Source organism: Ursus maritimus, unplaced genomic scaffold (assembly GCF_017311325.1).
Source record: "Ursus maritimus isolate PB19 unplaced genomic scaffold, ASM1731132v1 scaffold_7, whole genome shotgun sequence".
Lineage (NCBI taxonomy): Eukaryota > Metazoa > Chordata > Mammalia > Carnivora > Ursidae > Ursus > Ursus maritimus.
Window position 1 is genome coordinate 19,201,509 of NW_024426885.1, and position 15,451 is coordinate 19,216,959.

Genomic DNA, 15,451 nt, shown 5'->3' on the forward strand with positions numbered 1-15,451 from the left:
ACGTTCTAAGCGGCGGCTCTTCACCGTGGTGATTCCCCACACCCCAGACATGCTGGAGACGTTTTCTTTGTCAGAACTGGGGGATGCTGTCAAAATCCTGCAACGTTCGAGACCCCGCAAACAAGGATGACCCAGCCCAAGACATCAATAGTCCCTCCGCTGAGAAACTGCTACGATGCTAAAACCCTTCCACCAGCCTTACAGAAAATAACGACACAAAACAAAGAAGAAGAAAAGAGAAGAAGAAAGCCAAGATGTCCCTCTCTGGCGGGAGCTGACAAAGCTATGGGGTTCAGGGACAGGCTTTGCCTGAATTGTGGTTTAATTTCTTAGCAACTCGCTCACTTTTCGTTCCAGGAGCCACTGTTCTTTCTGCCACTTTTTTCCTCTTCTGTTTCCAAATCCCACCCTGTAATATTTCAACAGTCAAACAAAACTACACCCTTAGTAAGTTTCTAAATCAAAACCAGCTGTCCATGAGTACTTCGCTGCCATGATGTCTAAAGCAGCCCTCAGCCCAGTTGGTCCTATCTGTATATTCTGGTGTTCATCTGTGATGCCCAGTACCCAATATAATATCCTCTCAAAATTATTCAGGAGGTATGCTTTCTACAAAGTAAAACTGCCCCAAAGACCTTGTACAAGACCAAGCATTAAAGCTCACTGGGTTCTCCTATTTTGTGTCTACCCGTAAAGGCAGGGGGCAGGGGGCGGGTATGGTCACTGACATGAGGGAAGCTTCTGTCTGCTAGGACTCAGGGTGTGACCTTCCTGCAGCCCACTGAAAAGTCAAAGTGAAAGCCAGTCATGTCCAACCAAACAGCCCATTTCCAGCTGCCCACCAGGGGCCTGACCCTGCCCACCTGCCCAGTGAGCTCCGGGGAGAACCCAGGGGCTCTTTCTTCCTAATTTAATCATAGCCCACAGGCTGCTCCAGGCTTGCCTGGCTCTCTGCTGCCGACTCAGTCACAGACTCCCAAAGGCGCCAGTCCCAGATCCTGACCTACAGGAACCAGCCAACCTGGCCGCAGCTGCATTTCTGCTCAGGCCATGGGTCCTGCCCATGATCAACCAGGTTTCCCCAAGGCACAAGGCTCGGCTCCAACCAGTGACTGCACTTTCTCTGTCTCTGTCTTATTTCACGATGCTCAGGACTTTCTTAGGATAAGAGTTTACCGAAAAGTGCTTCACGAGGGGCGCCTGGGCGCCTGGGTTGGTTAAGCGTTGGACTTTTAATTTCAGCTCAGGTCATGATCTCGGGGTGATGAGATCGAGCCCTGCTTCAGGCTCCGTACTGAGCAGAGAGCCTATGTAAGATTATCTCTCTCTCTCCCTCTCACTCTGCCCCATTCCCCCAACCCACATGCTCTCTCTCTCTCAAAAAAAAAAAAAAGAAAAAAGAGAAAAGCTCTCCACCACGCACATCTCCCCAAATCTGAATGAGAAGAAAAGTCAGTACTTAGAATGAGCCCTCTTAATTGTTTGACCCTAGCTCTTACCCAGAGATTAGGACACAAAGCCTGGCCCCATTTGGAAATGGAGAGGCACAAGCTGACCATCACAACTGCAATGTAGTAAGCACGTGTTGAGCACTTATTGTATACCAACACCGTGCCAGCCAAGGAAGGAAGGAGGAACACAAGGTAATACCGAGTGTGGATGCACAAGGCATCATGTACCCACTTCACACACTTGATCATCACAAGTCTTCAAAATTTAAGATCACTATGCCCACTTTACAAATGAAAACACCAAGGCTCCAAAATGACAGGGTAACTAACCCAAAGTCCCAAAGTCGATCTATGGTCATTTGAAACAAGGTCTGTTTGACCCCAAAGGCCTGTCCTTCCACTAAAATATCCCCCAAGGTGCGAGGTGAATCATAAGTGTACATAACGGAGTAAAAAACAAGATGAATGTGGCAAGTAAGGTGTGTTCCAAGTCTAATGAGAACAGGACTGGCTACATAATATATGGGGCCCAGTGCAAAATGAAAATGCAGGGTCATTGTTCAAAACTTATGAAGATTTCAAGATGGCAACAGCAGACATTAAATTAAGTGCAGAACCCTTCAAATCAAAGGGCCTTATATGAACACATGCCCATGAAGTCAGTCCAACAGGGAGGGAAGAACTCGTGAGAGGTAAGGAGAGGGGGTAGGAGCTCCGCCCCTGTCCACACTACCCAGCAGTTCCCAGAGTACCACAGCCCAGGCAGGACCCTCTGCTGGACAGCCAAGCCTGTCCCTGTTCCCTTTGGCCATTCTTTCTTCTGCCGCAGAGCTAGCATTAATGAAGGGCATGGGAAAGGTCCGGGGCCGGGGGCGGGGGGGTGGGGTGGGTGGACTTCTTGGGTCTGGAGAAGCAGGAGGCAAATCTGGCCCAAACAAATCCTGCTATTCATTATGATACTGTGAGTTTCTTCAGGAGACACATGGAAAGGGATACTTTGGCCTCCACTCCTGAGGATATGCCCCAAAGCAAGTGATGTAGTGACCCCTGGTAGAAAGTGGGGGCCAGGTCATACACAATAACGTAACGAGAGACACGAGTGGCAGGGACATAGCACCAGCTCCCGGGTGAGGAATGAAGGCAGAGAAAGGTTGAGACCAGAGAGGATAAGGAACCCTCAGCTGGAGTGGGAAACACGGGGTCTGCGCCTGGCTTCCTCACCAGCTCACTGTGTGACCTCCAGCCAGCCACCAAGTCCTGGGGGCTCAGAACACCCAGTGCCAAGTGTGCAGGAACGTTAAGGACATGCCGTGTGGCCCTTAAAAGCGATGTTTATCCACTTACTCTTTAATGTTAAATTAAAAACCAGTGTGCAAAATTGCATATTTATTATGGTTACAGACATGCAAAAGGCAAAAATAACCCTTAGGTAGAAAAAAAGAACGAATACAGAACACGTCAAAATGTCAACAAGGGGTAGTTATGTTTAGACAGTGAAACTTGGGTAACTGGTTTCTCTGTTCTTTTGTAAATGTTCTAATTTTTCTTTAATAAACATGTTTATTTTTTAGAAGTAACTTTTTTAGGGAAAAATGACTTCTGTTGGGCTAATGGTGCCCATCTAGCTTATAAGGACCTTCAGATGACCCCTTCATATTCCGGAGTATAACTCAGCCCCTTGTCATAACAGATATCTCTCTCCTGGAGAACCATATGCCAAAGGAAATGGAAAAATGGGGCATCTATGCAAGTCATGGCCATGTTCATCCTCCCATGAAGGCCAAAGCACATGACTCAGGTGGGTTTTCACACCTGTATTTCAGGAAGGCACCGTGCACAAAGTGGGCAGAACATGCGGCATGTTGTCTAGGGATAAACGAGGGTTCATTTCATGACCTCGGACTTCTCACCAGAGAGATCAAGCTTCTTGGTACATGCCACAGTTCAAAGTTGACAGCTCTACCCTTTCCCCCGGCCTGCCCCCCAACCTGCTGCTGGTCTGGGGGTGGGGAGGAGAAGCTAACTGCAGTCAGGCAGGACAGAGGGGGAAAGCAGGGTTATGGAACAACCCTGGAAGTGGCCTTGGGCCTTTGATCTCTGATTTAACATTGCAATCTCCTTGGCTCAGTTTTCTATACTTCTCAGGGCAGTGCTAAGTAATCATGTTTTCTTTTGGGTATGCAAGTTCAAGGAGAGTGTTAACCAATGACTAACCCAGGCTAGCCCAGGATTACAGGCTGTGTAGCTGGGCCTCCTCTAATTTTCAGCACACTGGGCCAGAAGTGGCCCCCTCGTCTCCGTTTTAGTCTGGGAATCCCACTAGAGCTGAATCTCCACCATATTCGGCCACTCCCTCCCCCACTCTGCGGGCAGCTCTGGTCAAACAATCTCTCAAGTCTACTTTCTCCTCGTAACCAGGGCTGACTTACACCATCTTTAGCAATGGGGACAAAAAGAAAAGTGCAGCCAGAAAGGAGGAGGTCTCAGGCCCCTGGGATGGATGCAAGGCAGCAGGTGACCCCTGGACAGAGCCAGGGCAGAGATTTCAGTCTCTTGTCACAGTCAGATGCAAGGAGAGAACAAAGACAGGATTCGTTCCCAGAGCTCGGCCCTGTAATGGTTACTTCCTGCACAGACAAAGGCCAGCCACAACCCGTTAGCAGAGGAAACCAGTCAAGAGTTGTGAGTCACACGATGTGAGAATGAGCCCTTCCTAGAAAAGGAAGCTGGTTCTTTGTTGATCAGGGGTTTTTAAATCCCTTCTGGGTAACTGTTATTCCTCAGTAGGTTCTCCAGGGGCCCCCAAAACAGAAGCAGGAAACATTTTTAAGTGTTCCAGAGTTGCTCTTAAAAGGTTGAACATAGCTTCCAGACATAATCCCATGCTGGGTTCTCAGGGTGACTATATCCTCAGGGCCTTGGCACAATCTGTTCCCTCTGCCTGGAAGTCCTCCCTCCAGATTTGCACTGTCCAATAGGGCAGCTACTAACCACACGTACCTTTCAAATTTAAGTTGCTAATATTAAATACAATTAAAAACTCAGTTCCTCAGTCACACTAGCCACATTTCAAGTGTTCAGGAACTACATGGGACTAGCGGCTACCATGTTAGGTCACACAGTACATGACGTCTCCAACATTCAGAAAGTTCTGCCAGACAGCATTACTTCAGATCTTCACGTAACTGGCTCCTTCTCAACCTCCAGTCCCTGTGCACCTGTCATCCTCCCAAAGGGGCCACCACAGACCCAGGAACCTAAAAGACATGTGGTGACTCTCTGTCCCTTTATCTTACCATTTTCGCTATCTGAAATTACCTTGTTTATTTGTGTCGTACTTTATTGCCCGTCCCAGCCTTGGAATATAAGCTCCCCGAGAGCAAAGAGCTTGTCTGCTCCTTTTATTGCTGTACGTCCAGCGCCCAGAACAGTATCTGGCACAAACAGAAGCTCAAGTCAATATTGTGCCATAAATGAGTCTACTCCATCACTGTGGGATCAGAGGACACCAGCCACCCAAGACAACTTACCTTCCCACGGACCAAGACAATATCTAAGCATGGGCCCCATTTAGAGCATTTAGGATGCTGGGTGTTGTGGGAGCACCGGGGTAGAAGCAGGGTGGCTGAAACCCAGACTGGTTCTGATTCTCCTCCAGGAGCACAGTTGCCTTCCATCATCTCCATCAGTCAGTCAACAGGGCCGGCCCAGCTCTTGTACTGTCCTCCTCTGCTTTTGCAAACGATCAAAATACCCTCAAACACATTAGACGCCCTCCAACACACTATCACTTTTCCTCCACATGCATGTACAAAAGTAATTGATAGAATTGGATCCTAATTTTAAGAATTTGTTGGTATTTTTTTTAAAGATTTATTTATTTATTTTAGGAGGAGGAAGGGGTGGGAGGAGAGGGTGAGAGAGAATCTGAAGCAGACTCCATGCTGAGCAAGGAGCCCAATGCAGGGCTCGATCTCACAACCCTGAGATCAGGACCTGAGCCAAAACCACGAGTCAGACGCTTAACCTACTGAGCCATCCAGGCACCCTGACCTGTTGGTATTTTAATACTCTGCATACTCTATAAGTGCTTTTTGATGTCCTCTCCGGATTAGAAGGAGGAGGGAGAGGAAGTCTACTACAACTTTGTTTTACTATTAACTTCAATTAAAATTTGAATGGCTGGCTTAGTCGGTTAAGTATCTGCCTTCGGCTCAGGTCATGATCCCAGAGTCCCCGGGTCAAGCCCCATGTCGGGCTCCCCGCTCAGCTGGGAGTCTGCTTCTCCCTCTCCCTCAGCCCCTCCCTCCTGCTTGCACTCTCTGGTTCTCTCTCTCAAATAAATAAAAAATATCTCTAAAAACATTTTGAATGGCAAGAGTATTACATTTAGCAAAACATGATCCCCACGGCTAAACTCTAGAAGAGTATAAAGATGTAAAAATTGGAAAACATACCACGTGTCATGCTACTAAACTTTCATAACAAGCTGAGTACAGAAGTTACCCTAATTGGAGGAGCTGGGCATGGAAAAGAATACACACAACGAAAGGAGAATAATAAGCAAATAGAAAACAAAAATAAGAGCAGGTAGAATCTGCTCAGAATTAATCCACTCAAAGAAGGACTTCCCATAGTCAAGGAAGTTGGGGGCTGGAAGCTATTGGCTGGACAGCTTGCCAAGGAAGAGAGGGCAGCTTGGAGAAGCTTCAGCAGTGGACCCTCTAATTCCCACTAAGGAAACAAATCTGATTTTAAGGTGGTTTCCTCTTAAAGGTGCTCATAGCAGTTGTTTGCTAAAGCTCTCAGTGCTCGCTTAGTGGCATTAGCTAATAAATGCAGCAACCTCGCTTGTGTGGGAGCATTGCAAGACAATGGGTTTTCGAGAGAATTGGCAAGAACAGCCACTTTTTTTTATAATAATTTTTTTATGTTATATTAGTCACCATACAGTATATCCTTACTTTTGATGCAATGTTCCATGATTCATTATTTGTGTATAACACCCAGTCCTCCATGCAATACGTGCCCTCCTTAATACCCATCACCGGCCTATCCCATTCCCCCACCCCCTCCCCTCTGAAGCCCTCAGTTTGTTTCCCAGTGTCCACAGTCTCTCATGGTTCATTCCCCCTTCTGTTTATCCCCCCCTTCATTTTTCCCTTTCTTCTCCTACCGATCTTCCCACTTCTTGTGTCCCATAAATGAGTGAAACCATATGATAATTGTCTTTCTCTGCTTGACTTATTTCACTTAGCATAATCTCCTCCAGTCCCATCCATGTGCTGCAAATGTTGTGTAATCGTTCTTTCTGATGGATGAGTAATATTCCATTTTATATATGGAGCACATCTTCTTAATCCAGTCATCTGTTGAAGGGCATCTCGGCTCCTTCCACAATTTAGCTATTGTGGACAATGCTGCTATGAACATTGGGGTGCATATGGCCCTTCTCTTCACTACGTCTGTATCTTCGGGGTAAATACCCAGTACTGCAATTGCCGGATCATAGGGTAGCTCAACTTTTAACTTTTTAAGGGACCTCCACGCTGTTTTCCAAAGTGAAGAACAGCCACTTTTTATTAACCAAACTCCAATATCCATTCTGAAATGATTTCAGGGGATTGAGCCCATTCTGATGTATAAATCTGAATTAATTTTTGTTTCTTTGTCTACGACTGCTCAGAGCCTGGTGACAGGCAGCAGGATTGCTTCCCAACTTCAGGCTTTGTCCACTTTGTCTCTTGCTGAGTCTTCAACAGAGAAGCACAGCCGCCTTTGTACCTTGACCAAAGGCTGGTCCTCCTCCAGGTGGGAAGGTCACTCTTGCTGATGTGAGCCCAGATTTGGGAGGGATACTCACTGAGGTATGGGGAAGGAAGAGAACACCAGGCCGATCAGCCAAATCAATGGGATGACAAACATCACAGATCATTCACAACCAGCTCCAGGGTCCCCTCTAAATCCGTTTCTCTCTTAGGTCTTTGAGCTCTCTGCATGACAAGATGATCAGCGTTCTGATGGCAAGGACTCTACAATACCCACCACACTGCATTCCAGACCGTAGAAGTCCGTTATATATTTGCTGAATCAACAAATGATTTATAGGCTTTTCCCCATGTTGATTGTAATTTCAGGGGTTTCTGTCCATATTTGGGATAGGTGGACTAAGGAATCAAAAATTAATTCTTAACATTCAGGATTTAAAGCTATAAAAACTTGATCCAAGACCAGCTAGTCAAAATGTAATGTTGAGGGTGGGCCGAAGACTGGACTCACAAACCTGTCCCAAATGCCCCCACTTATCCACGGTCAGAGTCAGGAATCCACCTTCATTGCTGACACACATTGGAGTGCTAGGGCCTCAGGCCACGAGAGAAGAGGCTGCTGACTAACGCTGTCTTTATTGTCTGAATTGAAGCCAGCTGCCCTCACAGCTGCCCCTAACTTGAAGAGGCTGGATCTTGGCCACTACAGGGCATCACAAGACCAGGCTGAAGTGGTTGGGAAACCAGATAAGAGTAGTTTTTGTTTGGTGGTTATTTTTTCAAGGCAAGGATGCAACTTACTGGCCAATTGAAGTTACCCCTTAAGGAAGGAACAAGTGGCATTAAGCAAGACGGGCTCCACCATCCATCAGAAGTCTCACGTTTTTATCCCAAAGTCTACACCAGATCAGTCTTCCAAATGGTTACTACCAATCTCTTAGAACAAATAAAAATTTGTGGGCCTATATTCCCTTGATCCTTTTGCACTGTAAAGTTCCTATGGGCAAATATCATAGCTGTTAAACACAAATGCATAATTTTATACAATAAAAATGTAATAGCTATTTCTCGTAAGGCAGGTTAGGTAGAGGGATATTCAGATAAACCCTCTGGCTGAAAACAACTCTGTAGAAATCATCTTAAAAGCAATGAGGAGTGGGAAAGATAGTGCAGTCCTGCCAGGCCAATTTTGGAAGAAATCCAAAGAGGTTGGAGGATTATTTGAGTGCTAAAGTTGCTCTTGCTTTGAAGATGCTGGAGGGTACAGGTGACAGAAGGCAAGGTACAGGGTGCATTCAATGTAAGGGCTTACAGGATACCTTTTCCTGCATTAAGGTGGGTTCCAAAGGGCTACAGACTCAGGATTAGGATGAAGCAGAACGAATCTGTCGTCTCCTTTTCTTCCCCAACCCCACAGGCCCAGAAAGAATGTTGCTCTGTACCTAAGCAGAGCAGAAGGAAAAGTAAGGGAGATAAAATACTCTTGAGAAGATGTGACCACACACCTACCCTGTTGCACATTTCACCCCAGGAACGCACAGCAGAAATGGGCAATGAATCTGGTTTAAAGTGGTCCTAAAGTTGTGCCCCTAAAAGGCAGCCAGAAGGAGGAATGTACATTTATTCCAAGCCTCAAGGAATCTCTACAAATAATTTTTTAAGGGCAATAACCAGCAAAACAGTTAAAGATAATCAGATGCATAGGAAATAAGGCAACACAAGGGAGAGCCAGTATAAACAACTGAGTGAAGAAAGACACGTGGACAGTTTCAGATACAGACTCGTTAAGTTTATATATGCTTATCACATGAAAAAAAGGAAATGACAAGTTTGCAAATATCTGCAGGAAGGAAAAAAATTATTTAAAAAATGACCTAGCAGATCTGGAAGAGAATCAAATGGAACTTCCAGAGACGAAAAATTCAGTAACAAATTAAAATCTCAACAGAAGTGGCTGTCAGCATATTAAAAGCAATAGAAGAGAGAATTAGAAACCAGAGGTTAGATCAGAGGAAACTGTTCAGAATAGAGCACAGGAAAGCAAAAGTGTGGAAAGCACAGGAGAGTAGATTTATGACATGGTGGACACAGTAAAAAGATCCAATGTACATTTTGCCAGGGGAATGGGGCGGAGGGGCAAGGGGAGGGTCTCTGAAGAGGAGGAGAGTTAGGACAAGACAGAGATAATATTGGGAAGATGAGCTGAGGATTTTCCAAAACTTCTGAAAGATGCCATGGATTCCAAAGACCTGGAGAAGCTCTAAACAGAATAAATATAAAGGAATGCACACCGAGACACATCACAGTGATCAAAAGCAAGAGTAAAAACTTAAAGAAATAATATAGATTACCTTAAAACAAAGAATAAGGCTGAGAAATGATATCTCAACATCAAAAATGGAAGCCAAAGAGAGTTGAATCATATATTTATTTTTTTTAAGATTTTATTTATTTGTTTGTCAGAGAGAGAGAGCACAAGCAGGGGTAGCGGCAGGCAGAGGGAGAGGGAGAAGCAGGCTCCCCACTGAGCAGAGAGCCCGATGCAGGACTCTATCCCAGGACCCCGGGATCATGACCTGTGCTGAAGGCAGATGCTTAACCAACTGAGCCACCCAGACGTCCTGAATCATATCTTTAATATGTTGACACAAAATAACGACCAACCTAGAATTTTGTACATTCCTGTGCAGAGATGAATAATGGTTCCCAAAGATAGCCAATCATCGTCCCTGGAACCCATGATGTTACCTTATATGGTGAAAAAGTCCTTGTAGAATGATTAAGTGAAGGATCTTCAGATGGGTGGACTATGTTGCATTATGTGGGTGGGCCCGAAATGCAACCACAAGCATTATTACAAGAGACAGGCAGCGGGGGGTCTGACACAGAGGAGCAGGTGATGTGAGAGAAGACAGACATGTGAAGATGTTACAATGTTGGCTTCGAAGAGGAGGAAGGAGTCGCAAACAAAGGTAGGCAAGGAATACGGCGCTGGAGGCTGGAAAGGGCAAGGAAATAGCTACCCTAGAGCCTCCGAGGCAGTGAAGCTCTACCGACACTTGGGCATTAACCCGGGGAACCGATCTCAAGAGCCATGTGAGGATAAATGTGTGTTGCTCTAGGTCACCAAGTTGGTTGCAGCAGCCCCGGGAAGCAAACACATCTGCCCAAACCATCCTTCCACAACGAAGGTGCTTTCAGGACTTCTTGGGCAGACAAAACCTGAAAGTTCACTACTGGCAAAGGAAACCCTACAGGCTGCATGTCAGGCAGGAGGCAAGCGATCCCAGATGGAAGGCTAGCAACACGAAAAGGAGGGGAGAGCAAAGAGCAGTGAGGAATGCACGCACTAAATCTCAACGAATGTGAGTGGGCAGGAGAAAGTATTTCGTGGTGTTCTTTAAGCTATACGGAATGAAAACACACAATGAGAGAAAATAAGGTCGGAGGGGTAAATGTTTTTAGAGTGTTCCAAAGGCCTGGTATTACTGAATGGGAAATGAAAGTTTTAGTAAACCTCAAGTACAAATACTGTAAGTTTCAGAATACAGTGTGTGACTTTCCTAGTAGAGGGAAACAGGTAAGAAAGCTAGTGACAAAAGCATAAGTGAGGAAGGGGGCTGGGTGGGGTCAGGGACATTCAGAGGCCTCTGGGAGCCAGTAGCATCCCATTTATTAACCCAGGATAGTTACACAAGTGTTTGCTTTATTTGTTAAAAACTGGTTACATGCTTTAAAAATTTGGGTGTGTGTGTGTGTGCGCCATATTTTACAATTGAAAATTATTGAAAAACATCAATAATCACACGTATCCCTTTCAACTATACTTCATGTCCAGACTTTTCTATTTCAGCTCAGTGTTCAGCAAATCAAAAACCCATAACTGAGTTCTCCAGAGACCATCTCATCCAGCCTTCTGTCTACAGCCAAGTAAATGCTTACTATACCCAGTTTGCAGATGATGCAACTAAAGTCTAATGAACTTCACTGATTTATCCAAGACCATAGTGATTTCATCCAGAGAGTTAATTGAGAATTAGTTTTACTTCTACTTCTCAAAAAAAAAAAAAAAAAAAAAAAAAAGAAAGAAAGAAAGAAAGAAAGAAAAGAAAAGAAAAGAAAAGAAAAAGCAAATTCTATTTTTAACTCACCTCTCTCCATACACCCACTCCATATGTTACAAATTCATCTGAAAGATTTCCTAGTGTTGTATCTATTGCACTGAGATAGCCCAAGAACTGAGTCTGCATACCCAGGACTCTTAACTATTCTGCATATTTCAGAAAGACAAGCTAGTGGCCAGAAAAGTGTGAGTGCCTGTAATTAACAGAGCTTTTGCAAGTCTCTCCCTTAATATTGACGCAATGATACAATTCAGATGGTGCAAGAGCAGGGATTAAAAAAACAGGACACATAATCAAGCCTGGGCTTGAGGATGGCTTCCCAATGAGATGCTCAAAACAATGCTGCTAAAACCACAAGTCATGCATCATGCTTTGGGAAACAGCACCACACCACGGGGAGCAGCCATTGCCCCAGACCAAGGAACTCAAGAGGAAGCATTTCCCAACCTGGGGGGCTGGGCAGGGACAGTGAAGAAGGAGAGGCACAAACGGCAGCAGCGGCTTAAGAAGTAAATATGCACAGTTTTTAAGAAACCAACTTTCTCTGAATACAAATAAATATTTTTATTACTTTTTTGTTGTTTTTATTATGCACTACATTAATACACTGCATAACCTTCTAGAAGGCGTAGATGAGCATGACCGAGTTATTTTTCATCATTCAGGAAAGTGCTTCCTTAATCGCTAGTCTCCAAACCCTCTGACACATAGTAACGATTAACTCCAGAGACACATCTATCTCTTTGCATCAAACTCCAATGATATGGATAATAGGCAACCCTTTTATCCTCGCCCCCATTACTGAATCTGTGGATGTGCTCGGAGATGACCGAGCACATGGCCGTGACGCTGATCCCAGGCAGAATCTCGAACCACATCACACCTCGGTTGCCAGAGCCAAACCCACAAATAAATATTTAAAGAACAACTTTGCCTACTGCTACTTCTCTCTACAATCGTCTAACAGATCAAAACAGCTGCCATCAAGCACAAGATTTTCAACACTGGTCACTGAAAACACAGGAGCTTTATGCTGGCTTCCAGGCAATGTCCACTCTTCCGGGATCCCTCGCGCTCTCAACTCCTGCCATGCGAACCCCATTACTGTAATGAACCCTTAAATAAGAACGCTCTCTTTGTGGATGTCAGCAAGCTAGTGGTAAAGTTAAAAGTTGCACAGTCAAGTCCCAGCCAGCACGTCAGGAACCGTGGGTTTCAAGAGGTGTGACCATATTCTCTCGAATGGTTCAGGGCACAGAGAGCCTTAGTGGGTTCATTTTAGGGCATATCCTAAAAACCACTGGTGTGACCGCAGAATGGAGCCTCCGAAAGCCCCTTATTTCTCAAACCACCTTGCAGGGAACGAACACAGAAGATGCAAAGGGGAGATGTTCAAATGAAATGAAGAGAGGGAGAAACAGAGAAGAGAGAGGATAAGATACAAGACAGGCTGTGACAGAAGGTCACTGTCTTTAGTACAGGCTGTGGGAAGGCCAAGGTGAACAGACGGGAAGTGTGCCTACATGCCCAATCGGATCCTGCTACACTTGCCTCTTAGATTAAATACTCGGTCTAGTCTCTTACAATTCATTCCTTTGGCAAAGAGGGTTCCCTGCCTTTCAACTCTGATTTTCTTATCATTCAGCACCCAGATCGGTTTTATGGGGACATCATGTAAAGTTTGAAGAATCCGTACACACACACACACACACACACACACACACACACACACACACACACATTATTTAAGATGACTAAGATCTTGGTTGCACTCCCTGCTTGAATTGAGGGCAGTGACAGCTGTAATTCCAAATACTCAGTGGAAAACTCCACCAACCCCTCTCTTCTTTTTGTTTTCAAAGCCCTCTGTCTGCAGGCAAGAAGGAAATGACTCCCTATAGCACTCTGGTCTCATCAGGTCAACCCCATTTCACAAATGGGAAAACTCAGACAGGTCTGCAGATCCATAGGGGAGGCAAGATTCCAAGGCTCCTGTTTCTAAATCACCAGCCCACAGACAACCATCTTGAGTAAAGCACTGGTATCTCCCTAGACACCCCTGACATCTTCCCTCCATGCCCGCTCCCCCAACACCATACCATACAGGGTGTATTTCTTGGCTCTTTTTCAGACTATGACTCCAGAGCAATAATGGAGAAAAATGGAGACCAATTAAGCAAGTACACCAACGTCAGCAGCATGCCACTCCTACTCAGTCCCGGCTAATTAGGAATCTCTGCCACTTGGTAAGGAGCACACTTATTACTACAGGGCACCCAGATCCACCCTGCCAAGGAAAACAGAAAAGTCTAGGGCTTCACAGACATCAGGCAGCTCCTATGAGCTAAGAGGTCGGGCAAGTATGAATTGAATGTAATGATAATCACTTCCGTGCACTCATACAGAATTTAGGCTTATGAGAGGGCTCTTCCCCATGCATTCTTCCTTCTCTGCTCCTCCAGCCTTGGTAACCTCTCCCATGGAGAGAAGAGAAAATGTGAGAGCCACCAAGGGAGAGACCTTAGCTAATGATCAGTCCGATCCTCTTGTTTTCTAGAGTGAAAAGCCCCTGAGAGGGCAGGTTCTCACCCATGGACACAGCTTGGTGATGGCAGCGCCAGGACCAGAATCAGACTTTTAGGGCCAGGCAATCTCGCTAATACAGCTATAGCTTCCACACTGCATGCTGATCTGAGTTGGTAGTTGCTTTTTGGTTTCTTTTTTTAGTATACATGCTGCTGAACCAAGCATTCGTTGTGTTTTCTTGAAAAAAAAGTTAAATACAAAAATATGGATAAATATAGCAAGCTGTCATATTTCCACTACCCAGAATTAACCAAGGTTAACATTTCCTCAATTTTAACATGGAAAATAAACATCTCCTCCTCCCTCCCATTCTGTCCAGAGGCAACATCTATGTGTATACTTCTAAGCCATAATCTCATACTATACATCCATAAACCATAGTACTTTAACACAAATTTATCAACCTTTTCACTTCTAAGTTGTTGAAAATTGGGGGGGTGTCTTTTCTAAAAAATTATTTTTAACCCATAATATCATAAAGATATTCCCCTGGATTATCTTCTAAGAGCGTCAAAGTTTTGATTTTTCACATTTAGGACTAGCTGAAATTTATCTTTATGTATACTATGAGATAAGGATCTAATATTTTTGTATAGAAAGCAAGTTTTCTTGGCATGAGTCACTGAAGAGCTGTGTTTCACACTGGTTTATAATACATGGCTACCCATGCCAAAAGTACATGGGGATTCTTAGGTCTGTTTCTCTGCTCTGTTTTATTGATCTCCTTGTTCTTTAAAACTCTTTTTTTTCCCAGAAGCATCAGACCTATTTATGTACCTTACTCTTCCAAATGAATTTCAGAATTGGTTTGTGTAATTCTAAGAGAAATCCTATTGGAATATTGATCAGAATTGTCTTAAATGAGATGCTAATAAGTTGTCCCATCTATGAACATATCATTGTCCATTTATTATATACTCTGATAATGTTTTATGATTTTCTTCATCAAAGCCTTATCTATGTTTTATTTCATTTATTCCTAGGTACCATAAAGTTTAGTTTTTATTATGAACAATATCCTTTTTCCTGTAGGTTACTGTTGTTATACAGAAATGCTATTGCTTTTTGTATGTTGATACTATACTCTGCGATTATGCTTACCTCTTTCATTATATATAATACTTTTGAAAATTCTTGAGTTTTAAAGGTACATAATCATATAATCTTCATATAACAAGAACTCTGTCTCTTATTTTCCATCCTCATGCTTCATTTATTTTTCTTATCTTATTGCATTGGCTAGGTCCACCAGCACAACACTGAACAGCAGTGGTGATATCTAGTATCCTTACTCTTATTTCTAACTCTAATTGGGAATGCTTCTAAGGTTTCCCTAGTAAGCATGGTATTGGTCATAGGACGGCAGTTGCCTTTTTCCATGTTCTCAGATGACGTCTTCCCAACTAGTAAGCTCCTGGGACACCTGGGTGGCTTAGTCAGTTAAGCATTTGCCTTTAGCTCAGGTCATGATCAAGGGTTCCTGGGACTGAGCCCCATGTCAGGCTCCCTGCTCAGAGGGAGT

At 44.4% G+C, this 15,451-nt stretch overlaps 2 protein-coding genes across 2 annotated transcripts in view; both read right to left on the minus strand.

The window, feature by feature from the left end:
- The window catches only part of RBM20 (RNA binding motif protein 20), a 178,354-nt gene that overhangs the window by 65,245 nt on the left and 97,658 nt on the right, over nt 1–15,451 (minus strand). The window lies entirely within an intron of this gene.
- LOC103657024 (NADH dehydrogenase [ubiquinone] 1 alpha subcomplex subunit 1-like) lies at nt 9,769–12,685 on the minus strand. The gene has a single exon (XM_008684433.2). The coding sequence runs from the start codon at nt 12,219–12,221 to the stop codon at nt 12,021–12,023; it is 201 nt and encodes a 66-aa protein (XP_008682655.1). The 5' UTR covers nt 12,222–12,685; the 3' UTR covers nt 9,769–12,020.